Source organism: Pezoporus occidentalis, unplaced genomic scaffold, assembly GCF_034315485.1.
Source record: "Pezoporus occidentalis ecotype Australia unplaced genomic scaffold, CSIRO_AGI_Poc_V1 ctg46, whole genome shotgun sequence".
NCBI classification, from domain to species: Eukaryota; Metazoa; Chordata; class Aves; order Psittaciformes; family Psittacidae; genus Pezoporus; species Pezoporus occidentalis.
Genome location: NW_026915791.1, coordinates 3,500,545 through 3,526,229, shown reverse-complemented (window position 1 = coordinate 3,526,229; position 25,685 = coordinate 3,500,545). Strand labels below are relative to the sequence as shown.

Sequence of the window (25,685 nt, the reverse complement as noted above, 5' to 3'; positions counted from 1 at the left end):
ACATTTATCAGTTGCAGAAGTCAATTTTAAATTCAGTGAAATAACAGGATTAATTATATCTAGCCTCTGTCTGCAAACTGAGTGAGATCTTAGAGGCACATCCACTTGCTCAGCATGCACAGGTGGTGGATGCACTCTTGACCATCAGTACTTCGGCACAGATGTATATGCTGACTGCTTCTCCGTGCCCCTCAGGAATGTTTGAACTACTGCATGGAAGGCTGATGGTATGGTTCCATCAAACATGGAAACCATTCTAGCAGACAGTTACTCCTGGACATAGAGAACTCTCTTCCTCACTTCTTTCCACCTGCTTACTCACAGACAGATGGACAGACAGACACCCACACGCCCTACACCCCACCCCAGTAACATTTAACATTACTATTCTGGCAGAACACTAAACATGCAAGGAAAGGTGGACTTTCTGCCAAGCCACTGGCAAAGCCTCTAACATGTTACTGATTTCCTAGTTTTATCTTTCTGGCAAGAAGTGTATGAGTTAGCCAGATTATTCAGCAGATGTTTAAAGTAGTTTCTTATGACATGTAAAAGTACCATAGAGAAAGGAAGATTAACTATTCTGTACGGAAAGTGAAACTGACAGGAAACCCTAATCAGGTCTTGTAACTTTACTGTAATCCCCTTATTTCTGCTTTGCTGACATAAATTCCGAAGTGTCTTCCAGTCCCTTGAATGGAAGTTAATGCTGTTGAGGACACAGTAATTATGATTATACTGAATTGGGATTCTTTTTTGTAATAAGAGATTAGGTATCATGCTTGCAAGAGCAAGCAAAAATAAAACACCCTCTTGGCAGTCTTCATGCTGTTATCCTGCCTTCTATCTTTTACAGTTTTTCTCAAAATTATATTTCAAGTTTAGAAGGAAGAAAAAATACAAGGTTATGGGATCAAATGCTGTTGAAACTTAAAAAGAAGAGGGCTGCAAGAGAATTCTGGCTCCCCCTGCCTCCTGCAGTGGAGACAAAGATCAGATTTCTGGCAGATCTATTACTTTTTAATTAGCATATACCTGAAAATTGGAAAAAGCTTGAAACATTGGCATGCAAGGACATAAGGTAAGAAAAAGTTAATTTCCCTACTTGTTTTAGTTTTTCCTTTCCATAAAGCGTACCAGCTACATGTATACTACTGAGTTTCTTCTCTCTAATATGTAACACCCAGTTGAATCTCCGCTTGTTTCTGACTGCTCTATCAGATGAGAAATCTCTTACAACAGTTTGAACAGATCTGGCAGGAGAATGTCAGAACAGTAACAACAAGCCATTATTTCAACAGACGTTAAACAGATTTACAGTAGTAATTACCAGTGAAAGAAAAGCATAACAAGGGAAAATAAGTGTGTTTCTTCATGAAGCATAATGTATTTGACCTTCACAGGGATTGGCAGAGGCCTTTAGTTTGAAGGACAGTAGTAAAAAAGGGGATTAAATCACTTCTTCACTCTTTGTTAAGTTCTGCCTGAATCCAATGTTTTTTAAAAGTGCAGTATTAGAATAAACAAGGCAGAAATTTTTGACATGGATGCATATTCTCATTTTAAGGGTAGGGAGCCACATAGTAATGGCTACCAAAATTACCCAGGATGGCTTTGATGGGGAGCTGGAAAAAGAATCTGAATCTAAGGACCGTCAATTCCCAGGTCTCAGTCAGACTATTCACTCGAGAGGCTTCTCTCTCTGGTTTACTGACCAGATGGAATGCCACATTTTAAAAAAAAATGAATGTTCTTATAAAAGGTTCCTCTTTACCCCATTAAAAATATTCTTGGACAGCTGAGGCAGCCAAATGGGATTTCTGGATAGCATTTACTGGAATTCTTTAACAACAGTAGTGCTTAGACTTAGTGCTGTTTTCTTAAGAGCATGTTTGGTTTGATTGTTTGAAATAAATCTGACAGATGAGCCGGAAGACCGATTCATAAGCCAAAACAAAAGAAGATGAATCAGTTAACAAAAGTATCTCCAGCTGTTTACCTCGCCATGCCCTTGCATTTTGTGCATTAAAATCTTGGCTATTTTCACTTGTCTGTACTTGGGGTTTTATTATTTGCTACAGTGTGCAGGATAGACTACCTCTGGGGATGTAAGGCACGTAATAAAGCGGGGAACCAGTGGAGATGTTGCCAGAGACTGACTCACTGTAATTCCAGGGCTTAGGAAAAAGATATTTTGTAATTAACTCACACTTTCTATCAAGCTATTGCCTGCAAATTTTGAGAAGAATCTGTTATTCTACCAGATTATCTTCCACCGAATAGAATGATGATTTTTTTTAGAGATTTCTGGGAGAGTTTAGAAGTATTCACCTGTGTTTTTTACTTGTTTCGGAAATTTGTGAGTTCCCCAGATTACATGAGCAGTTTTTAGTCTCATGCCCTGCTTTGGAGTAATATATATAAATTCAGTTTCTCATGTTGCAGTGTTACTGGTCTGAATATGTGTTTGTTTCAATGCAGTTGCATGGTGGGTTTTGTGATTAGTTGCAACCCAAATACTCACTGCATTGCCATTTTAAGAAAACTGAAAAGATAAGACAATCTTAACTGTGAAAACAGCTGTTTCTCAGCCTTTCTAAGAATAGGCCTTTCCTGGGTTCCTCTTTGTTTTGAATTACCTCAGCACTATTTATGTTACTATTCCTGCTTCCCATTTTCAGAGAAATCCTTTCTGTTTCAGAGCAGGGCTGTGCTGGTTGGTTCTGCTTCAGGTCTGCAACTACCTGCTATTTATATTAGTAACCTTATGCTGTTGCTAATGCTACACCAATAGTTTTCGAACGTGAAAAAGCGTCTCTTTACGACATTTAATTCACTAGTACAGCTCACTTGTGATGAATAGAACCACAGAAGTATTGCAAGGCTCACCTCCTCTGTGTTTCATTGCTTAACAGCAAAGAAAATCAGCACTAGAGCTCCATTACAGCTGTGAAAACTTGCAGGTTGTTTATCAGTAGTGTTTGCTTAACTCTCACTCTGAGCCTTGTTGGTGAGGGGCAAGGTTATGTACTGCTGGCAAAGCCTCTCCCTTTCCCTGCAGAATAACCGAAGAACATTTTCCATTCCAGACCTGTCAGTGTCTTCAGCTATTTCTAAACTACTCCTCCACTAATCCTTCATCTGGGTACAGTCTGACCTAATTTGCCATGATCCTGCCAGCTATGTGTTTCGTAAGCAGAGGTAAGATGTGGAATTTGTATGAAAGACTTCGTTTTCTTGCACAAGGGTGGACTGGATTGTAAACAAGCCACTTGTTCACGTGTATGTGCAGCTTCAAGCTCTGTCTCTTGATGCTCATTTATTTCCTGAAAACTACTCTTAGGAATGGGTATGGTTTAAAGTAATTTAAAAAGGAAAAGAAGGAAAAACCCCAACCCCTTAATTTCTCCTGCTTACTCTCTGCTTCCCACCCTCTGTGTGGTGATCCTGTGCCATCCCAGCAGCTTCTCAATGGTGTCTCGCTTTTTGCAGTCCAGTCCTCGATTGCCTGCGCTGCCCTGGGTCTCTTGGCACTGTCGGTTTTGACATGTTTCCCTCTCTCGATTTCTGTTTAAGGCCCTGTCACGCCGGTGGCTCCAGCTCTGCCGCCTTCCCACAGGTAAGCGGCCCCCCACCGGCCATGGCCGCCACCCGGTCACCTTTCTCACCTGCCGCCAGCCGCAACCTTTCGCTTCCCTCTGAGACATCTTCCTGCATACCCCGAAGGCAATAGAACCCTGTAAGGACCCTGTGGGGTTTGTTTTGTTTCTTTCCTCCGCACACACTGGCTGCAGGACGCTCTGCTCACGCCTGAGGGGTGTTACAGAGGGCTCGCCGCCGCCGCAGTGGGCCCTGCTCAGGCCGCGTTTCAAGGCGCGGCAGTTCAAAGGAGGCAGTGGCCACACGGCCCTGACGGGGGGGGGGGGGAGGAAGAACCCTCCGCCATCGCGCTGCGCCCAGCCCGAGCCAGCGCGCTCCCGTCTGAGGAGAAGGGGTGGCCGGCGGGCGGGCTCCCCGCGAAGGGCTGGGCGGGCTGTAGGCCCCGGGGGAGGAGGTGCAGGACCGCCGTCCCCAGGAGACCCGTGTCTCCCGTGGCCGAGAGGCACTTTGGGCCCAAGATCTAAGCAGCCCCCACAGTACAGACACGCAGCAGGGGCGGCCAACAACTCCCTTCCTACCGATGAGGTGATTAGAGCATGTCTTGCTGCACAGGACGAGCCCTGGTCCATTCAAGTAGTCTGTAAGTGTAACCTTTCTTTATGTTTTTTTTTTTTTTTTAAGTGATTTAGAGTCTTTCAGTTGCATCTGTTTGTGTACCTGAGAAGTCCTGGGAGAAGAGACGTCATCATTCTACAGTCCTGAATTGCTAAAGCTTGACTGTTGAACAATCCCTGTTGTGTTTACAGGAAGAGCACCAAAACGCTGAAGCACCAAGTTAAGGTAAAATATAATTAAAAATAACAAAACCCAAACAACATAGTAATCTAGTATTTAGAAGAGTTGTAACTTTGAGTTCATTTAATGTTGTCATCTTAAAACTCAAGGTGCAAGCAGGATGCATATTTAGGTGTTGCAAGCTCTCAGTGTTTTTGGGGGTTTTAGAGTTTAGGCCAGAGTCATAGAAAAAATTTTGGAGCTGAGCTTAATGGACTTCCCAAGATTAGAACAGGATCCCACAAATGCTGTGTGCTGATTTCCTAGCCTGGCTAAGAAAAACAGCTGTTGCTTAGACTCTGGTTTTCAAGAATTAGGTATTTAAGAGAGCAGAGGAAAGCCGGGTTGCACTGAAGTCATAACCATAATTTATCTCCAGGCATTAGGTGTGTAACCCACACCTCACTTACAGAAGATTGTAGTCAAATACATTCCTTGTCTTCCAGCAGAGAGCTCAGTAGTTGAAGCTCAACAGCAGGTTACAGAAATTAGGACTTTGCTTCTGGTCCTTGAGAGAATTCAGGGAACCTCTATTACAATTTTCCAGATGTTTGATTCTATTATTCTACCAGTACCACTGATGTACAGGGCATTCTGGAGCAAGCCTCTCATTTGACCCTTGTCGTTGAAATAGTTTTATTTTGTGTGGGCTGATTAGCAATTGCATATTTTCCTAGCCTTCTCATTCAGACATTTCAGAAGGAAGGGTCTGTGTTTCTGTCTCTGCTGCAATGAACATCACCTCCACATGAACATTTGCTCACTAGCTCACCTTCCATCAAGCTAGGTTTTGGAGGCTGTGCTCCTATTGCCTTCTCTGCCCTCCCACCTCCACTCCGTCTTATTTTTTTTCACAGCTTTCTCAGAATTCCTTCCTCAGCAGCACTCCAGTTTTCATCCTTTGCTGCTCTTTCAATCAGAATTGGTTCCATTCCTGCCCCTAACCTAACATGTCCCATCAAGGTGATTCACCTACTCTCCTCGCTCCTCATAAATACCGTATCCAGAGACTAAGCTGTATCCTCATTTTTATTCTGATTTTGGCTGTGTATTTCATTATGCCTTGGAAACTTGAAGCTGTTCAAAGACAGGGATGGAGAACACTCCAGATTAAGCTATGTCATGGAGGTCAGAATACTCTTCCAGGGCAGAAAACACATAGCCTGGCCTGCCTTTGTAGACACTTCCAGCCTTCACATGACTGTCCCAGCCTTCACAGATGTCCATCCAGGTGCTGTAGAAATACTAATTCTTGCATTTGCAGTTAAATATTTGTGAGAATTGGGTGCTGGGAGATCTTGCTCCAAGGAGGAATGACCAGCTGCAACGCTGTGAGAATACACACTGACAAAGCACTTGAGAGGCACTGAAACACTGTGTCATGAACTATTCTCAACTCACAAATTCTCTTAAAATCTTATGTGGTGCAGTTTTCTAAATAACCTGATCTGAGCCTGCCATCAGGATGTGCTGACTCATCAAGGAAGCAAAGGGAAGTCAAACTTCAGCAAAGCAATTTAACCTTTAAGAAACCATTAAGAAAGTTTTCACTGCTGCTTTCTGCGTCACATGGATGCTTTAGTTACGTGGATGCGCTCTGTTTCCAAGCTAAGAGTATATTTGTATCATCTTTCTTCAATAATGTGGACTGAAAGGTAGGGAAAGATAACAGTATTTTGGGAGTGAATTAGACTAGGACAAAATTGGTTATCCTAAAAAGCATGTATTTCTGTGCAGCAATATTGCAACTTGTTTTCCACTCTAATTACAGACACATCTGTAAGCAAACTACAGTCGCTATAAGAAAATTGCTTCTGTGGAAGTCAAGAATTTTTGTCTGGCCAGCTTCTTATCAAGGTAGCAGCTGTCAACCCAATGGTTATGCTTCCAGTGATACTTTTAATAGAATAGAATCAACTAGGTTGGAAAAGACCTTTAAGATTATCAGGTCCAAACATTACCCCAGGACTGCCAGCTCCACCCCAAACCATGTCACTGAGGGCCTCATCTACACGGTTTTTGAACACTTCCAGGGATGGCGATTCAACCACTGCCTTAGACAGCCTATTCCAATGCCTGAGCACCCTCTCCATAAAGAAATTTTTCCTAATAGCCAATCTAAACCTCCACTGGCACAGTCTGAGGCTGTTACCTCATCCTGTCACTTGTTACTTGGGAAAAGATATCAGCTACCTCCTGGCTCCATTTTTCAGGTAGTTGTAGAGAGGGGTTTTCTGAGCAACTGTTCTCTTTGCACTCTGAAGTACAACAGAAAATAATTCCAATCATGTATTATTTTCCAATGTTTAGCAAAAAGACTGCTTTAAAGAAAGCCTTAAATCTTTACTATGGATATATTATTTGTAATTGACCATAACAGTGGTGGCCATAACGATGTTAGCAAGCAATCTAGACATTATTAGCCTGTTACTCTTTTGAGACCACAACATCAGAGACTTGCTGCCTTATTTTGGCTCTTTTTTAGCCTTTACTATTTTAGAGTAAGCTCTTAGCCATCTCTGAGGTAACAAGGCATGGGCTACATAGGAAAAAGCTGCAATATGGCTAGTAGAAAACATATGTAAATGAGACTGCAGGAACATACTTGTTTCTTCCACCTTTGAAAAAAGACACATGAACAGATTTCTGTGGAGAGCTGTGGCAGCTTTAAACAGCAGCAAACAGAACAGCATCCAGTGCAAGCAGCAGGTGTACTGTGCTGCTGTCAGGCCTAGTAATCCACAGCCTGGAGAGCTGAGAGCTGTAGTAGTAAAGACAAAAACCCTCCAATCTAAAAAAATAAACAACTGAAAACAGGCAGAAAATCATTATTTCAAAGTGCTGCTGGAAATAAAAAACTACAGGGAAGGTAATGACAAAAAAGCATATGGGCAGTGTGGTAATCCTGATGTTCAGTTCCTTTTGTTGCTGCATTTGATTAGTTGTAAGTAAAATGTGCCTGTTAGCTATCATCTACTGTACTGACAGCGTGACTGCAGGATTTCAGCTGTCAGAATCCTTTCAACCAAAATCACATCAGAACAGGTGGTTTCCACAGACTTCTCTCTGTACTCACCCAACAGCAAAAGAAACATTGCTTTGTGCATACCTTATACTTCCTCTTGGCACTCTGACAATTAAAGGAGAAATTGGAATTGCACTCCAAGCTTAGTTGCTTGGAGTGCATCATGCTTGCCTCAGACAAGAGAGCTGAATTTGAAGGACCCGGGGGAAACAAGGAGCTGCCTTGGGCACAAGCACTGCTAATGATGCACTCACATCCCTTGTAAATGACATGGTGAAGCATGAGGCAAACATAACCTCAGGATAAGGTGGCAGAGCATCTCTGCCTACCTGAACCCCTTGGTTACAGCAGCCATCTGTTTATAACCACCCTTGCCTTGATACTCTCATCATCACCATTCTAGGAGAGTCAGAATGATCACAAAGCTCTGTGAGGATGGCTCAACAGAAATTCTTCCCAAATTAAGAGAAATTACACATTCACAAATCCCCAGCTGCTAAAACAAAGTAACTGATTCTGTTACCTAAGAGCAACTTAAACCAGCAATGAACAAACAGAACTCTGTAGTAGCTGAGGAATGAGACCACAGCCAACAAAACACTGCTTAAGCAGTGTCCTGAAAGCATATCTCTGGAAAGAACATACATACAAATGTATAGTTCCCATTCATTTTAATTAAATAAAAAAAAAGTGTATTTCCCATATTCCATTTATTTATCTGAATCAGTCCTAGCAGAAAGGAAGCATAACCCTCCCACCACCCTTGAAAGTTAAACATACCAGTCTGCAGGCCCTGGAGCAGTTTCTATCAGTAGTATTCCATTGTAGAGCGAAAAGAACCTCAGAAACAGACTCCATTGCCAGTCCACCATGACTAATTTCTTGTTTAACCTTCCATAGTTTCTACTGTCTGAACAGCACCTAGAACTGTGAGTTGCTGGACACACATCCTGACAGTAGAAAATCCAAAATGTGTTCTTGCCCAACAAACACTGACACTGCTTGTAAAGTCTGAACAGAGCGCTCTTATCTAACGAGGTGCACTAAGCAGTCCTGCTTTAGCTGCCAGAGCTTCATTCTGCTGGATGTGGTACTCCTGGAATCTCATGGAGATCCTTTGTGTCATTTTTAAGTACTTCTGTAGGCAGTGGTCTGAGCAAGTCATCTAGAGGAAGAGGGAAACAGAAGGCTTCAAACAGTAATTAAAACACTTCCTCTAACAGCACCCAAGATATGATCATATACAGTGATAAACAATGTGATGACTACATCTCATATTCTGTGTTAAGCTTCAAGGTGAGGGCCTAGTTGTGCACAGTGGAAAATGGGAAGTTTAGTTTTTAAGGGATGTCTGGAATATCTTTTAATATAAATATCCTTTAATATAAATTCTCATATGACGGTCTTCGTGGAAAGCATGAAGATCTAGGAGATACTACCATTTCTTCCTTGGACTCCTCTTGAGAAAGTATGTAAAGCATTTTATTTTGCAATAAATAATAAATCTATTAAATTAGTGTCTCTTTAAAGTTTTGTTTACAAGCACACATCTTTGACAGTCAGATGTTGTCTACTGTATGCTAGCTCAGTTTAACCTTTTCTAGTTCCTATTAGCTCTATCAGTCTTCTTGCACCTCCTTGGTTAACCTGCACAAAAGCAACCAGAGTACCCTCAAGTTCTCAGTCAGCTGGACAGGGAAATAAATACCTGGGCTTATTCCACCCATGGTAGCATATTTTAAATTTAGAGGTTTGGGGTAGGGGGGTTTAAGTGTAAAGAAAGATTTATGAGATGGTTTCTGAGCAACTGTTTTACCAATTGGATATTGTGCATTGTGGTTCTAAGCGTTTACTATCACTGTAAAAGTTAGCAAATTTAGATAGAAAGACACCAAATTTGCTTGATTACTAGAAAATCTGAAACTGCTTTGATTTTGCTTAGCATGGAGGGATGTGAAAAGCAGAGGGGCTAAAAATGATCAAGAAAAAACATTGCAGCTTTGCATACCACCTGTCCTTCTCTCTCCTTGACCTAGCATCAGCTATGGCAAAACCTGTTGAGCAGGAGCCAAGTTCCACTAGGAATCAAATTCTGGAACTACCCCAAGCCACTGCTCCCAGAGAGTGTGGTATTTGCGATATGGTGCCTGGGGAAGTCTAGACTTGCAGTGCAGTCTTGCTGTAGGGAAAAAGGTCAGAAGCTGTTGTTTCAAATGGAGACTCTCAAAGGAGATTCATGGAGGTATTAAGATTAATTATATAATAAGAAACTACAACTTGGAAGAGAAACATAGGAATTTCCATGCAAGAACAGTCCAGTGGTGCATCTAGACCACTGTGTTTCCAGCAGGGGCCAGAGCCAGATGCTCTGCAAGAAACCCCCTAATGGATAATCACGGGCAAAACTTACTACCCATCAGAGAGATTCTTCCTAGCCTTCAATGGCTCCTGTCCTACTGATGGCCCTTTGCAGACCACAGAAAGAAAGAAAGGAGAAAAAAAGAAAAAAGGAATCTAAAAGTATTTTGGGGGTCTAAAGCTTTAATTCCCCTCCAATGAGTGTTCATTTGCTTTGGATTTCAGGTCTTCAATGAAAGACTATATGAACTGCTACTTTTAAAGAAATTCTAGTAACACTTGGGTAGCAGAGAAAGTGCAGTCCCCTAACAGAAATCAAATACCATCCAGAAAGGTAAAGAGTTGTGCTGCCAACACCTCTGCCAGTTCTGTTAGCTGACACTCCTTGTATTGTTCAAGCAATTCAAAATGACTTGTTAAAAGATAGTACAAACCCTATCTAGAATAATTCTGACCTCCTACAGGTAATAAAAATTCTTTTAAAGCAGATGCAGAGAAGATCAGGGAAACAAGGAATCCATCTTGGGAAGGAAGGTAAGAGAGCTTTGCTTAGAGCAGCAGAACAAAAGCTGAAAGGAGACATAATTTTTACCTATGCTGAGGAGTTAAAGTCCAAGGAGGCAGAAAATGCTCAAAAACAATGGTTAGTTTAAAACTTCGGGTTGTTTATTTCTGCCAGCAGAGTCATGCAAAGTTTATTAGACTTTTAACCAACAAAATTATGAGCTTCTGAAACAGCCTCTCAACAGGAGAGGAGAGGTGAGGCAAAACCCATGCAACTAATGTAATCGAGAGCTTAATCTTTTTTGCAGATGTCTGTGATGTGATGGAGCTTCCTGCAATGCAGAAGTGGATTTCACAGCCAGAGCTCTGGAGACCTGCATTTCTGTGGCTCACTACAAAGCAGGGAACATAGACAGGTAAACAAGTATTTCAGTAGGATTCTACCTTCAAAGAATGGGATGCAGGCTGCAGGTAGGCAACTTCCATGTCCATAAAGATACCATCCATCAGAAGTTGAGGCACAAGAACCTCCACTGACAGCTCAAAGAATGAAATACACAGAATTGCAATAAGCAGCCAATATTCAAGTGAGATCAGGAAGACTCCCTTTGTGTACATACTGAAAAGACAATGACAAAACCTCAAGAGGTCCTACCCCATAATTTGTAGCTGATGATCTTAATACGTGAAAAGCACTTTACTTCGGTTGCTTGGTTGATTTCTCTTTGCAAACAGACTATTAGGGTGCAAAGAAGTATCTGGCATCCCCTTGGACATATCTGGAGAAGCAAAAACTACAGACAAGCTGTTTCTTTCACTAAGTTGCTTGCTACATTCCAGACACCTGTACTCCACTAAAGACTGCTACCTACCTTTTTAACTAGTTGAAAGATCAAAACTTCCTAAATTGCTTCTGAAACTCGAATGCTATACAGCAATTCTACCAAAGGGTCATTAAAAGCATATACCTACCTCTTCTGGTTTAACTTCTCTGCTAGTGAAATCTTTTATGCAATCCAGGAAGCAGTTTTCTGTAATTTTATTGTATGTTCCAAGAAACTCCTTGAACTATAAATAAAAATTGGACAATGAGTATTAAGAAAAATTTCTACATTAACTTTTTTTATGCACAGCTGCATGGGCCATTTTGTGACAGTAACATTTCAAGAATGAGTCAGTAGAAAAATTTACTATTAGTCAGAATATGTCAGCACCAAATACTGCTAGTATTTCAAATCAGATACTATACTGTGTTTATCAATGGCCCAAATGTTTAAATTTTGGTTGCTACAAAAAAAATTTTTGTCCTTCTCGATGCCCTACACCTTTTACTCTATGTGACAAAGTTACAGAAGATCTTCAAAGGCACCACTCATGAATACAGCATCTTACCTGCTTGATCTGATCAGCTTCCGAGATTTGTCCAGCCATATTCTACTGCTTGCAATTCAGTCACCTGTTCTGAAGATAAAAGTCAAGTTTCACGCAAAAATCATATATATGAACTGCAGCATTATACAACAGAATCAATTTTATGTCCTTGAATTGTGTTTAAATGCAGCTTTGCTAGAGAACTTTCAAGCCATCCAGTTGAAAGAAAGTTATCTATTTTAAATGCACTCAGTTAAAAATGTCCAGGCATGAAACCTCCACAGATACACCTGTTAACTACTGTACTTTTGACACTTTTTAAGCCTTTCAAACAGTTATAGAATTTTTTTTTTAATCACTTTAAATGCTATAAATGCTTTCAAACTCACACAGTAGAACTAGGGTGGGAGTGGGAAGGAGAAGCAAGCAATAATATTTTCTAGCCTTACAGTTTCAGTGATTTTCCATGCCATCTGTAAAGACAGTAAGGAAGAAAGGCAAGTATTGGAATTGTAGCCACTCCAAATAAATGCAGCATAGGACAGCTTGCAGAGATGCAGATGCCTGGTTTCTATGTAGCTACATTCTCACCAAACACTTAAACTAGACCAAATGTTCTGGTCATTGAACATAGTGAATTAAATGTAAAAACCCACAGAAGAATGAGAATGGCCTTAAAGGAAGTGAAATACACAGAAAAAAAGGGAAGAATGAACAACCATGGATCCAAGAATTTAAGCTATTATCCTCATGGAAGACTCACATTCCTAATCCAACACAGTAAATGAGGCTTGAAAGCATCCCTGCTGGTTTCCTAGTAGAATACTGAAAGGTAGTCTTCCTTTTCCCTTAATTTACACATTATCTAAGACCTATCCCAGATGATAATGCAAAGTAATATTACATGTTAACAAGAACAAGATCCTTCAGTTTAATTCATGTCAACTTGTGGAAGGAAAATTAGCACTGAAGTGCAATCTCTTTGTGAAGAAAGTTCATTCAGCCCTTTAGCGAGAGCTATTTACAGTTAATCCTGTATTACGTTTTGCCAAATTTTGAGCAAGACATTAATGTTTTAGAAATCTTAAACTATTCCAGTTTCTTGGCAGGGGTAAGGGATAGGGTAAGCAAGCCTTCTAAACAAGAACAAAGAGACAATAATAATTTGTACAATGGAAAGAAAACTAAGCAACTAAAAATAGCACTGTGGAGCTGTCACAAGTGTGCACTCTCCCAACACTCCCTTCCAGCAGCAAAGGGATTATAACATCAGCCTTTTAGCATTATGCTTTGCCACTGCACAGTAAGCTAGTTCAGGGACTGGAGGCAAAGAGCACATGATACTGAATTTAAGATGCATACCCCCACAACCAAGAATTCATCATGGACAGATAAGTTGCAAAGGTTAATCTTAAGGAGAGCCTGTGGTTGCTAAGAAGGGGCTACTCAGGTTAATGTAATAATCAATTTGTTATAGGAGAATTGGACATGACTTTGATTTGGGACAACCTGTGAAAATGGATGGTGACCCCACTTGAGATTTCTCAGCCTATTAGAAGGAAAATCAGTGACAATTCTATAGAGTCAGATTAAGTAGATTATTAAACAGAGAGTTAGAAAACACAGAGAACAGGAAAGACTTTTGTCCTCTCCCAAGCACAGTTAAAGGCTTCAACTGTCAGTGCTGTTTTCTCACACTCGGTATTACTTCGTTATGCTTGTTTGCAACAAACCTCATCTTTTATTCTTCTCCAACTAGTTTGCCAAGCTTAAAAATTAGATTTACTGAACTGCAGTTCCACAAAGTTTTTACAGTTACACTTCGGAGATAGCTCTGATTTAAATCAGCACAATGACACTCTGATTTTAAGTGTCTGAAACTCTTGTGCCTCTGCAGGTATTTTAAACTTTCCACACAGCTGGCAGTGAAATTGTATGGCTCTACTGCACCTCTTCAGTAGCCATAAATTATAGATAGTTGCCTAAAACATGTAAAACTGCGCTACCAAAACATTCCCAGAATATCTGGTTTATTCTTAAAGTCTACTAAATATATCATTTCAAGTTTTCCTGTTTGTCCCCTTTCTCTCCAGTCTGTGGAACAAGAAAAAGTAGGCGACAGAAGAATCCATTACAGGGCTCTGCACCTCAGCTAATGCACCACAGAACTTGCAGAGCTGCTCAAACAGCTCCAGCATGCTTCAGGCCTACAGAGTCTGGATTACTTTCCTCTGGGCTAAACATGGTTTGGGAATTTAGCACTGCACTTTTAAACATGTCACACTGAAGAAAGCAGTTATCTCTAAATAAACTTCTGTAACAAGGGCCACATGATCTGGATGTGCTGGTTCACTGGGAAAGTACCAACAGCCAGGAAGTCTCCCTTCCTTAAGGCCCTGGAGCTCTTCCATGAAACTATGAGAAAAAAATACCTATGAAATAAGCAGGCTGCAAAACTAATCACATAAAATTCAGGGCAAAAAGGTTTCCTCCTCTTTTCACATGCTACTTTCAGCGCTTGGAGACACATGGTGAGATGAGAAAGGGACTGGTCAGAAGGGGGCCTATAGGGATGCTGGAGAGGGACTCTTCATGAGAGACTGTAGGGATAGGACAAGGGGTAATGGGTTAAAACTTAAACAGGCGAAGTTTAGATTGGATATAAGAAGGAAATTCTTTCCTGTTAGGGTGGTGAGGCACTGGAATAGGTTGCCCAGGGAAGTTGTGAATGCTCTGTCCCTGGCAGTGTTCAAGCCCAGGCTGGATGAGGCCTTGGGTGGTATGATTTAGCGTAAGGTGTCCCTGCCCATGGCAGGGGGGTTGGAACTAGATTATCTTAAGGTTCTTTCCAACCCTAACTATTCTATGATTCTATGACTGGGTAACAGACTGATCTGGTGCACAGATTATTATCATTCACAATCTCATGGCTGTGGGCTAGACCCTGCTCTGAAGACAACAGAAATCAATAGCAGAAGACTTCCCAAGGCTGAAGTTACCATAGTCTGAAATCAGACACCTGAGAACCCCTCTGAACAGGCTGAACACACCCAAGGGTGACTGTCCTAGGAGAAAACACGTTTTTCCCTAAGTGATTGCCTATTTAAGTTAGATTAAGCCTGACTGATACTTTTGACACAGTAACATCAACCCCTAACTTGAAGTGGCAGGAAAGAAAACAACTTCACCGTGATTTTGTATACTTGTTTCCGTTTTTTTAACTACATCTTTCAGCTCTTACTTTCAAGGGCACCTTGAGCTTCTCTGCCCAGGGAGACCCCAACTACGCCAAGCCCCGACCAACAGCGCCGGTACGAGCGGAGGGACAGACACCGGCACTGGGACAGCTCCAGAAACGGAACGCGGTTTCCTTCTCCCACAGGAGCTCTTCCATCCCTCATCCCCGTCGACCCCAGCCCAGCCCAGCCTGCCATACCTCATTGCTATACCTCACCGCTTGAGGGCCCCGCCAGGGCCCTCCCGCTCGCAGCGGACCGTCAGTAGCTGCTGCGCCCGCACTCACCCACAGCACATGGAGCCCCCGCGCAGGAAGGGGAATCAGCGAGCACACACTTACCGGCAAGCTCCACGCTCCCGCCGGAAGCGCAATGCTCTTATCTGTCCCCCGCGCTGCGCTACTGGAAGAGAGCAGCTCTCGGGAGTGGGTTCCCTTCCGGACACTACTGGGGAGAGGACTCCGCGCACGCGTGAGGGGCTGCGGCGGGGCGCCGTTGCCATGGCAGCGGGTGCTTCCGGCACGGGCGGCGGCGGTGCAGCCGTGTCCGGGGCGCGGCGGGAAACACTTTCCCGCAGCCTTCAGGCCGCTTTCCTTGCGCGGGAGCAGGCGGTGGGGCGGCTGCTGCCTTGGCGCCCAGCCCGCAGGCATGGCCTCTTTGTCACGATCCTGCTTTGGACTCCCCTCCGGAGCTGCGTGACGAGATCCTCATGGACACGGGAAGCAGCTCCAGCCTCAGCCCGGACTCCTTGGGCAGCCTCACGGCGGACGACGTGCTCATTCACTCCACAGGTGTCCAGAGGGAGAAGCCCGCTGAGGCTGCGACAGCAGCTGGTGGCCGCGTGAGGAAAGTGACTGTCGCTGTCAGGAAGCGGTGTGAAGTGGTTGCTCCGTGCCAGGACACCTGTGCGGCTTTGCCTGACCGCGGACCGCCCTGCGCTCCCGCCTCAGTGTCAGCGTGCAGGGCACCGCGCGGGGTAGTAACCCCAGGACCCCCGGCAGGTGCGTGATTTACGGCGAGCCCGCAGCTTCGGGCCCAGCTAAATTAGCTGTGTAGTGTTTTCAGTCAGGCAGTAGCTTCGTAACTAAGGAATGTTTTTCTTCTGAAAACACTAGTACGCTTTGAAAAGTCGTGTTTATCTGTTTGTTTTGCCAAGCTGTGTTTTGCACGTGAAAAACGAGTTGTGCAGGGTGAGGTGGTCAGTCATCGCTCTGCTAACAGAACTCCAGTCCTGGCTCCAGATTCCTCGTCTTTAATTATTAGGTAACTCTCACCTTTATCATAGAATCATCATAGAGTGGTTTGTGCTGGAAGGGACGTTAGAGATTATCTAGTTCCATTATCGAATGCCATGGGCAGGGACACCTTCCACTAGACCAGGTTGCTCAAAGCACCATCCACCCTGGCCTTGAACATTGCCAGCAATGGTGCAGCCACAGCTTCTCTGAGCAACCTGTTTCAACGTGCTACCACCCAAACAGTGAAGAGCTTCTTCCTTATGTCTGTTAATTTCACAAATATACTGGGCAGGAAGGTTTTAGGCAGCATCAGAGGATGAAACTGTATGTGTTCAAGGATCAAAGTTGAGTTAAAGTTAAGAAGATTGATGCCTTTCTTGTATGTCACAGTTTTTAATGCAGTTTGTAGCTCACTGTTTTAGGACCATTTGTATCTCTTCAATTTTATGCCCGAAGTGTAGTCAGCAAGCAGATTTGTGCCAAACAGAATATTGCTCCTGCTAACAAACAGTCCCAATATTTGGGCCTTCTTAATGTTTTTATGGAATTGTGTGAATTATTTTGTGGTTTTGTACTGGAAGAAATCAAGTGTCTTTTAGATGCTTTTCCTCTGTCTCTCCTTCTTTAAAGATTACTTTTTCTGGAGAGTTTGAGCCAGTAGATGTTCAAGATAGATCTGTACAAGCTTGCCTTTTTAAAGAAGTGTTTATTGAACACTTGAAAGGTAATAAATATTAAATGTTGGAAGTAGGCATTCTGGGAAAGTTATTCAGCTCGTCTTTTTCAGTCTGCAGTTTTTGCAGATTTTATGAAACAATACAAGTTTCAGAGCTGGTCAGTTAAACAACTATTCAGAAGTTTCCCTGTTACCTACTGTTTTCTTGTTAAAGCCATTTTTTCTTTGTAGTTTTGGAAAACAAACAAGCCAGCTCTACTCCTCCTATACCCCGCCAGCTTGACACAAACAACATACACAGTTCAACTGCCTGTACCAGTGAAGCTCACACAGATGAGTAAGCAAATAGGAAAAAACCAAATTGCATCCTTTTCTGCAACTGTTTTAGCAAACTATTTTAGTAGTATTAAGTAAATAATTTTAAGTCTGTTTTTTATAGTATGAGGCAGTAGTAATTACCATGTACTCTTCAAATTCATGACTGACACAATCCATGCTACTTACCTTGATACAGGCAGAGGAAATGTTTAGGTTTGGGTTAGTCAAGGTGTATTGAAAATGAGTAACAAATCATTATGATCACAGTAGAAACTGCTTTTATTTTAGGAGTCTCAAGTACTAAAGGGTATCCAGAACGTCTGCTTTCAGTGGGAAATTCTACGGAGCCCATGTTTTTATCACAAATGGTGAGAAATGGTCAATGTTGCTTCTTGCAGGCCTGAACTAAGAATGTTTTTCTCAAAAAGTTGCAACTTCTGTAAAAGCATCTCAAATCTTTGGCTTAACTTCTGCACCGGAACTGTGCAGCTGCTTTTTCTTTCAGTTGCTGCCAGTGTGATATCAATGCCGAAGTGTTGAGAAGGGCTTTGTGTATAGCTACCTGTTGCATAATTAATACCAAGGCTTCTTTTAAATTTTAGTGTAATTGATTGGACATGGCACAATATTTGTTAAAAACCTAAAACTGCAGATTTGTTTTCTTCTTCATATCATAGATAATGAAATGGTCATTAGTTTATTGGAACTCTTTAATACTTAAAAAGCTTATTTCCTTTTGATTTGTTTGTTCTTTCTTACATAGAGTGGAAACTTGTCCATAGGGCATCCATATGTCAATAAGCATACATGAAGATAAAGTTAACCCGTGCTGTGAAAGGACTGCAGTAGTGTTTTTGCATGGCTCAAAGTAGAGCTAGTGAGCTGAACAAGTCTCAAAAATATGGTGGAGTACACCACCAAATAAGTAACAGATTTTTGCCTTCCTAACTTTCCTTTATAGCTGCTTTTGTAGACTTTGATTATCCATGGACTCCACTTCAAGAAAATTCAGCTCCGCCCCTTCAGTTCCACAGCCAGTGTTGGGTGCTTAATTCTTTGTGTATGAGCGTTCCTGAATTGTTTGAGATTAGCAGCTTGTATAAATTTACACATATGTAATTTCACTACTACTTCTTTGGCCATAAATGAGGAGAATGCACTTACTCAGCACTTGGAATATATGCTTTTAATTTTAATTGTGTTTCTAGGGGTTTTGTTCCTAAAATGTAATGTGAATTCTTGACTACAAAATCCAGATTATTCTGTGGTAGAAATCATAACATGTCTTGTTCCAAGATCTTGCTTTAAGAGTATTGCGATGCTTACATTTCTGTAGTCTGCAGTTCCATTCACTTCTAACATTGTGGCCACTGATCCAGAAGCTTTGATATATGCTTTTCTGTTCTTCGTTTTCTGAAGGATTATCCTAGAGATGCTGCAGTAAAAGGCGATCCTTCACTGTTACTGGAAGATAGCAGAAGACTGAAAGGTGAGACTTATCAATGTACTGTTATGGCCCTGTTTTTATAATAAAACTGATTAAGATATAATTGAACTTTCATTTTATTTTGGGTATTTTTGTTCAATATAGAAACTTTTGAGTCAAGATATTCAAGTGTTTCTTTGCAAATTTTACTTCAGTCTTGCTGGCATTACACTAGTTTATGTAGCTCTTTCGATTAACTGAGAGGGACTTCTACCAGTGGACCACAGTGTTGAGATTCCTTTTGATAACTGAAACATTCATGTCTCTGAATAGAGAATTTTGGGGTGTGGAGGGGAAACATCTTGTTTGGATGCTTTTTACTGTTGTAATTATCCTACAAATGCAACACAAAGTATCTTTTTAATCCTTAAGAATCTAAGAAAACACTTTGTCACTGCTTTTTCCTTTAACTTCTGAGTCTGCCATTCAGTTTCACATGCCAGACACATGCCAGTCAGTTGCAATCAGATTTTGGGAAGTGAAGACCTTTTAAAGAAAATACACTTCTGCAGGTTTCTTTGATATCTGTAACTTTGTAGAGAAAAGAAACGCAAATCACTACCTCTGTTTAAGACAAAAAATCAATAGTTTCATCTTTTACTCATACAGAGGCAACAATTAGCTGGCTTGTCAGCATGTGTGTACTATCTGTGTATAATCAGCAGCAGGGGAGCACTGAACCTTCCACATCTTGGTTTGTTACCTCTGCTCAGCAAACAGTGGATGAAGGAGAGCCTGCAATCCTTTTAGCATAATTTAAAGGTATTAAGGACACTTGTAATTTGTGGTGACTGCAAGAGGCTTGTGTCAACAGTTAGAATTTGCAGGGTTTTATTGAATGGGTTGTCTGAACTCCAGTTACCATTTATGTGGCATTTTCCCACAGATGTTACAAAGATACGGTACTGTCCTTTTCACAGCATCAATATGATATAAAATTAGTTAAGCCTGCTTTTACTGTCATCATGATTTAAGTCTGCTACATAGTGAAGGGAAGCAGTTTGTTATTACAGTAAATAATATGCTTTGTGAAGGCAACAGACTGCAGCAAAATTGCGCATGTTGAAATAATGCTTTGTGTCAACCTCTGCAATAGACATTTTGTGTCAGTTAACTTGACAAAATATGTTTTGTGCCTTTCCCTACAGGTGATGTTGTTATTTCTCAATATGCTACTGGCCAGAAAGAGGCTTTGAGAGCAGTTTTAAAGCAAAAGTAAGTATGTTGGTGTTCTTATCATCTCAGCTGTTCTGTTTCTGTAGAGATGTTGTATTTCCTCAGTCTCTGCCAAAATGCATGGCTGGTAAGTAAAAAGCATATTCTTTATGGTTCTCTGTTAGTGTTCTTTTTCTGTGTGTGAAGGTGTTTTCAGGTTTTTTTATCATTCAGAGCTTACTGGAGTATATTGGCTATTATGCATATTGTTGGTAATGCCTTTAGACTATTTGAATTAATGATTTCATGATACAAGAGTCAAGCAAGATCAGCTCTGATAGAGAACCCAGTTTGCGTCAAACCCATGTAATATTTTAAAGACAGATAAGGACACATACTGTTTAGCCATAGGCTGGAAATCTTGAAGATCTGAGATCTGGTTGACTTTGCTACTAGTGAGTGCATTGAGCTTTGCCATCCCCATCACAGGGATGTGCCTTTTATATTAAAATCTGTAACATAATCCTGATCAATTCCTTGTGTCATGCTAAAAAATGAGAATAAAATTGTTTCTTAGATGTTGAGAGCATCAAGGAGAAATGCTTATGTAAGTATTGATATTAATGATATATGCGGGAAATCATTTGCTTGGAGAAGATCTGGAGAAAACAATGCTATTTACAGGCACTTGTTTATTTTTATAGAACCAAAAATACTCCTGTACTTAAGGAGGTGAAGGTACAGCTCTTAGGAAATGCCTCCACAGGAAAAAAGGAAAGTGTTGGTCATGACACCACATCAGGACATAGGGAAGCTGATTCTGCAGCAACCATTGCAGCAGCAACTGCGGCTGCAATTGCTACTACAGCTCCACTTCTTAAAGTAAGTAGCTTGTGGTAATACTAGTTTTTTGTTGGCTTAAAAAAGTAGATGTTCTGAGCCAGGCTGAAATTGTTGGTAGTGGAGCCAGAGGGACTGAATGTGTCTGCTTACTGTTCTCTGTGTTAGTAGTCTCAGGCTTATTGACCAGTATAACTGAGAGAACTGATTTGGATTTGGCTCAGTGGGCAAACGGGCAGAGACCATTTGATTTCTCTTTCAGCAGAATTTTATAGTATTGGTAAACCATCAAACATTAGTGCTAACTAGGATTTTATTTGTATCTTTTGGGAAGCAAATCATTCCATGATGGTGGGGAGGAGGTTTTATTCTCTTCAAGCTTGCATCTCTTTTGCACTAAGGTTTTTCCCCTTTTTTAATTTTTTTTTTTTTCCTTCTGTCTTGCAGGTTCAAAATGATTTGGAAGCAAAGGTTAACTCAGTTTCAGCATTAATTCATAAACTACAGGAGGCAGACAGACAACTGCATAGTGTTGCTGAACAACAAACTAATATGAAGACTCTTCATGAGAAGCCCCACTGTCATGATAGAGTCGGTGAGCTTGAAAAACAAATGAATGCTTTCATGATGCAACGGATTCAGCATCTAGAAAAGTTACAGGAGCAACAAATGGATATTCAGGTATCTAAGTAACAGTGCAGAAGCTTTAGTTTAATAATTTCTTCTGTATCCCTGTATTAATATAATAATAATTTGGATCATGTCTTAGTATTAGAGAGAAAGAAAGATCCAGTGGCCAGCACATAAGATTAGAACTTTTTGGGAAAAGGTTTACTTCTGGTTCTGTTCCAGATATCTGCTCCACTCTCCTCCCTGATTTTTGTGTCTCTGGAAAGTAAAAGCAAAAATTGTGAAATTACTCTCATTCGTACTAAGAAATCATTTAGACCTTTAATAACTGAGGAAACTTTAATTCAGTGAGTATCCAGTCAGATTAAAAGTCCAAGAACAATTATAAATTGTTTCTTCAAAGAGTCCTCTGTGTTTTTTGAAAGGCAGGATAATGTCCAAGCATGTCTGCATTCTGAGGTTGTTATAAATGGCTCTTCTCTGGAATAGCATGTCAAAATCTGTTCAGTATGATTACATGGCAAATATTCATGTTACAAGTTTTACTTGAGAAAAAAAACTAACGCATATATTAGAAATCCTTTCTAATTTTGTCTCTTAGTCTCATCTCATTAGCTCTGCAGTGAACTCAGGTGGCTTACAGCGAATTCATGAGCCTTCCTCCAGCCTCATGACAAAACTATCTGAAAAGTCAGAACAGCGATTGCTCACTAACGAAATACCTTCTTGTCAGAGGGGTTTATTTCCTACCAGTGGTGGTGCACCTGCCCAAGGTGAAGACAAATTCTGAGTATCTTATTTTCAGTATTAGTTTTGCATTAATTTTATTGCCATTAATATTGGATTTTACTTCACATCAATAATGAATAGTAAACAGTTCTGTCTGTATCATTGGTTGTATACTATATTAGGCAATAAAACATCTACCACATATTTTGAAAATGTTCTAGTTTAAAGTAAGAGTTTCATATTTAGTAAGTGCTTAGTCTGCACCAAGAGAGGGCGAGACCTAACCTAAAGTAATCTCACTGAGAAATGATCTGCGTGGAAGCTTGGAATGAACTAATTCATAGTATGGTTGGCTTTGTTTTTTGTTGTGGGTTTTTGTTTTTTTTTTTAATACCTTTATAATAGCACTTGGAAGTATGACGTTTTCTTCCTATTTGTTTTCTTAACTACTTCTTTAATGTTTTGCATTTTCTTAAAAAATCCATGATGTTGGCTTCTTTTTTTTTTTTGGTAGATTTCTTTTCCTATGAAACAATTTGTTAACATTTAAATAACTTTTTTTTTTTTTTTTTCCCTGAAGCATATTCAAGCCAATTTCAGAGTTGTGGGATTAATACACAAAAATCTCCTCTAAAGACACCAGTTCCTCGGAGATATGCTCCAGAACCTGTATCAAAAAATGTGAAAATCTCAAAGAAAGAAAACTGTGTAACAGAAAAGGAAAACATTCCAAAATCCACAAGTGCAGGTATTGTAAGACACTCCTCTCCTCTGCTGGCATGAATAGTATGGTGTGGGAATTACTTTCTGTGGTCCTCACCTGTTCTGAGCTGTTGGGTTTCTGGCACTTAAGTACATATATTCAGAATATTGGAAAGTACGTTTGGAAAGGGTTGGTTTTGTGAATAAATCACTATTAACTAACTAAAGACTTCATGACAATACTGATCTAACATGTAGCATCTCAACATGATTGCTCACTGAAATATTTTCTCAAATAAAAAATTAAATGACCATTCATTGCCAAGTTTAAGAAAGGCTATATAGAATAATGTAACATTTGAGAGCTACTCACTTGCTCATTATCACTGGTTGAATTTATCCCCTCTCCCCGCCCCGCTCCCCTTAACCATGGATCCACAGGGTCTTCGGGATATTGTAATGAAAACAGCACATGTAAAGCAATGGGAAGTAATTTTCTTTTACTGCTTTTGAACAGTTTGGTGGCATAAAACTCAGTTTTGAACATTCCATCAAAAAATAAAGCATCCTTTTTTTGGTTTTGGTTGGTTGTGTTTTAGAATTGTTTGAGGATCTAAAACTGAGGAAAAGCATTTAAAAGAATCAGCCATTGTACTGTTGTCATCAAGGACATCAGATTCTTCTCAGATGCTGCTTCTATCTGTCTTTTACAAAGCTGCCACCTATTCTTGTTGTTCCATAGGTGCAGGAATAAATGAAACAAGACAGAGGAAGAACAATAAATCTGTGACAGTATGGACAGAATGTTTCTCTGTGACTCAGTTAATTGCCATCACAGTTTCATTTATGTATTTTCTGACTTTGCTAATGTAACACAATCACAGTAAGATAGATTAGTGTGAGTGGTTTTATGTGACTTGCCTATCTGAAATAAATCTATATTTCAATCTAAATCTATATAAATCTAAAAAAAATTTTTACTATCTTTAGTGAGCATAGTGGGGAAATATCTGGAAGGGAAAAAAAAGTATTAAATATATTGAACAAAGTTAACCTTCTTTTTTCTGCCCTAGCTGAAGGGAGACTTCTTGAGCACATTCTGAATTCTCAAGAAATGCCACGGGGGCAGATTGAAGATTCCAAGAAGGCAGCATTAAACAGTAATAAAATGAGCTGTCATTCTGAGAGAGACAGGTAAATAAACATCACAATCCAAAACTGAAGAGGACTTTTTGTTTGTCTTGATGAAATTGAGAAAGATGTATTGGATATTGATGGTTTAATAGAGTCAGTGGCATGGTCCTTTAGTCTAGCAAAGCTGTGTCTGAAGTGGAAACGCTGGCCCACTGACATTTCTATGCTACTTTTGCATTTCTGTTGTATAATGGAGGTAGATGAAGGCTTGTTGATAAGGGTCATTTGTAGCACCTTTCTTGAAGGTCATTGGGTGTCACTTTTTTGTCTTGCGAGTACGTGTCTTCCATTGTAGCAGCTTGGAGAGTAGTGTCAGAAGCCAGCTCTACAGACAGTTTGTTAAAGTGGAGCTGCCGTTGTCGGTGAGACTCCAGGCTTATGGGAGCTGTATGAGAACACCTTGTTGGGAAGGCGCAGCATCCGCCTAACAGTTTCTGAGTGTTAAGAGTGTGTGTGGAAATGTTCTGAGTCAAATTACTGAGGCAGTCATTTGATGTCACATTTTCACTAATGTAATGAGAAATGGCTACATATATACGGTCTTATTTTGATAGTATGGACAAAAATGTTAATTGCTTCAACTGGAAATGTATCCAAAGTTTACATGTTGCTCTGTTAGATCTGAATTTTAGATGTAGTTTCACTGTTGAAAATACAGGGATACAGCTCAAGGTGTTAAGTGGTAAACAGAGAAAACCCAATAATCTGTCTGAAACCTAAGGTAAAAAAGCAGATTCCAATTTATATGAAGGTTTGGCATTCTTGCACTTTAAATTAGTGCTTAGTTTCACAGTTGGCTACTTTCTTGGGCCACATGAGGAGCCAGGAGACTTTTAATCAAGAGTGTTTCTCCCATCAGGCATACTGCTCTGCATACAGATTCAGTCCCTGCTTTAGAAAGCTTCCAAAATTGCAGTTCAGTTGAGAAAACGGTGAAAAAAGCAGATGATTTACTTCAAGATCTTGACCAGTTGAGAAGAAAAATGCATGACATGCTAGAGGTAAAGTCTGTGTAATCAGAATGATCAAGAGTTTGAGTAAAGGGGAATAAAAAATGTGGAGAAAAACTTAGAGGTCTGGTATCAGTAAAAGTGTTGCCCTTGCTTCCACCTCTGTAAAAAGACTGACATTTGTTTACAGTTGCTTGGAATATTGCTGTTTCTGTATGTGGAAGCCCATTGAGCCTGAGTAATTTCTCAATGAGTATGCAATAAACTAGACTGTAGAGGCTCTTACAGCCATTCTAACAAGCATAAAACAGGATAAAAAAAAAAGTGGTTTATTTCTTTGTTTAATTTAAGGTTGCTATATTCCTGTGATACTACAGCTGCAGAGCTGATATAGCATTCCCATTTGGGGAAGAACAATGTTCTGTTTATTTGCAGTCACCTAAGGATGACTTAAGCTACTTCCTTTTTCATTTTGCCACTTCTTTTTGTAAAGAGTGCTGTTTCCAAATAATTGACTAGCATGCATCCTTGTATTGTTTTTTATGCTAATGATTTTGTACCTTTGGTGCTAGAATGGTTCTGTGCTGGCAACTTGGTGGTGGTTTTTAACAATTGAGACTTTTATCTGTTAACCTGGTTCCACATGGAAGCAAGGTATACCTGATCTGGTGTGGTCCTCTCTGTTCTTGTAAATATTTGTTGTGGGAAAGAAGAAAGACTTGAAAATTCACATTTTGTGAATTGGCTTGGAATGCAATAGCTATGATTATGTTGGTTCATTTCTGTGTTTGAAGTTTTTAGCTCGCATATTTCCCTAAAAATATTTTGCACGATGTTTC

The 25,685-nt window shown here is 40.5% G+C and overlaps 2 protein-coding genes across 11 annotated transcripts in view; one reads left to right on the top strand and one right to left on the bottom strand.

Moving 5' to 3' along the window:
* Nucleotides 1–8,113: 8,113 nt before the first annotated feature.
* On the bottom strand, nt 8,114–15,240 carry TIMM9 (translocase of inner mitochondrial membrane 9). Of its 3 annotated transcripts, none has more exons than XM_062635657.1 (4): nt 15,216–15,240; nt 11,714–11,782; nt 11,294–11,389; nt 8,114–8,624 (listed from the first exon to the last, which is right to left on the bottom strand). In XM_062635657.1, exons 2-4 carry the CDS (start codon nt 11,750–11,752, stop codon nt 8,490–8,492), a joined length of 270 nt encoding a protein of 89 aa, XP_062491641.1. In that variant the 5' UTR covers nt 11,753–11,782; nt 15,216–15,240; the 3' UTR covers nt 8,114–8,489. The 3 variants fall into 3 exon arrangements, with proteins under 3 accessions (XP_062491641.1, XP_062491640.1, XP_062491639.1); XM_062635656.1 differs by lacking the exon at nt 15,216–15,240 and adding an exon at nt 15,129–15,153; XM_062635655.1 differs by lacking the exon at nt 15,216–15,240 and adding an exon at nt 12,082–12,665.
* Nucleotides 15,241–15,491: 251 nt separating this feature from the next.
* The window catches only part of KIAA0586 (KIAA0586 ortholog), a 74,261-nt gene continuing 64,067 nt past the window's right edge, over nt 15,492–25,685 (top strand). For all 8 annotated transcript variants that reach the window (XR_009967950.1, XM_062635644.1, XM_062635646.1 and 5 more), the window contains exons 1-10: nt 15,492–15,929; nt 17,449–17,528; nt 18,580–18,649; nt 19,795–19,861; nt 20,506–20,683; nt 21,089–21,322; nt 21,873–22,044; nt 22,581–22,748; nt 23,776–23,896; nt 24,756–24,897. Coding sequence is in view for 7 of the 8 variants with exons in the window: in XM_062635644.1 (XP_062491628.1) it covers nt 15,638–15,929; nt 17,449–17,528; nt 18,580–18,649; nt 19,795–19,861; nt 20,506–20,683; nt 21,089–21,322; nt 21,873–22,044; nt 22,581–22,748; nt 23,776–23,896; nt 24,756–24,897 (1,524 nt within the window). In the remaining variant the exon portion in view is untranslated. The remainder of the gene's footprint in view (nt 15,930–17,448; nt 17,529–18,579; nt 18,650–19,794; nt 19,862–20,505; nt 20,684–21,088; nt 21,323–21,872; nt 22,045–22,580; nt 22,749–23,775; nt 23,897–24,755; nt 24,898–25,685) is intronic.

Bases quoted from the DNA above. Each gene is read 5' to 3' on its own strand.
- TIMM9 (XM_062635657.1), bottom strand. From the start codon at position 11,752: ATGGCTGGACAAATCTCGGAAGCTGATCAGATCAAGCAG. The intron at 11,390-11,713 runs GTAAGATGCTGT...TTTTATTTATAG, and splicing joins AAGCTGATCAGATCAAGCAG to TTCAAGGAGTTTCTTGGAAC. The intron at 8,625-11,293 runs GTAGGTATATGC...CTCTTCCTCTAG, and splicing joins GAGAAGTTAAACCAGAAGAG to ATGACTTGCTCAGACCACTG.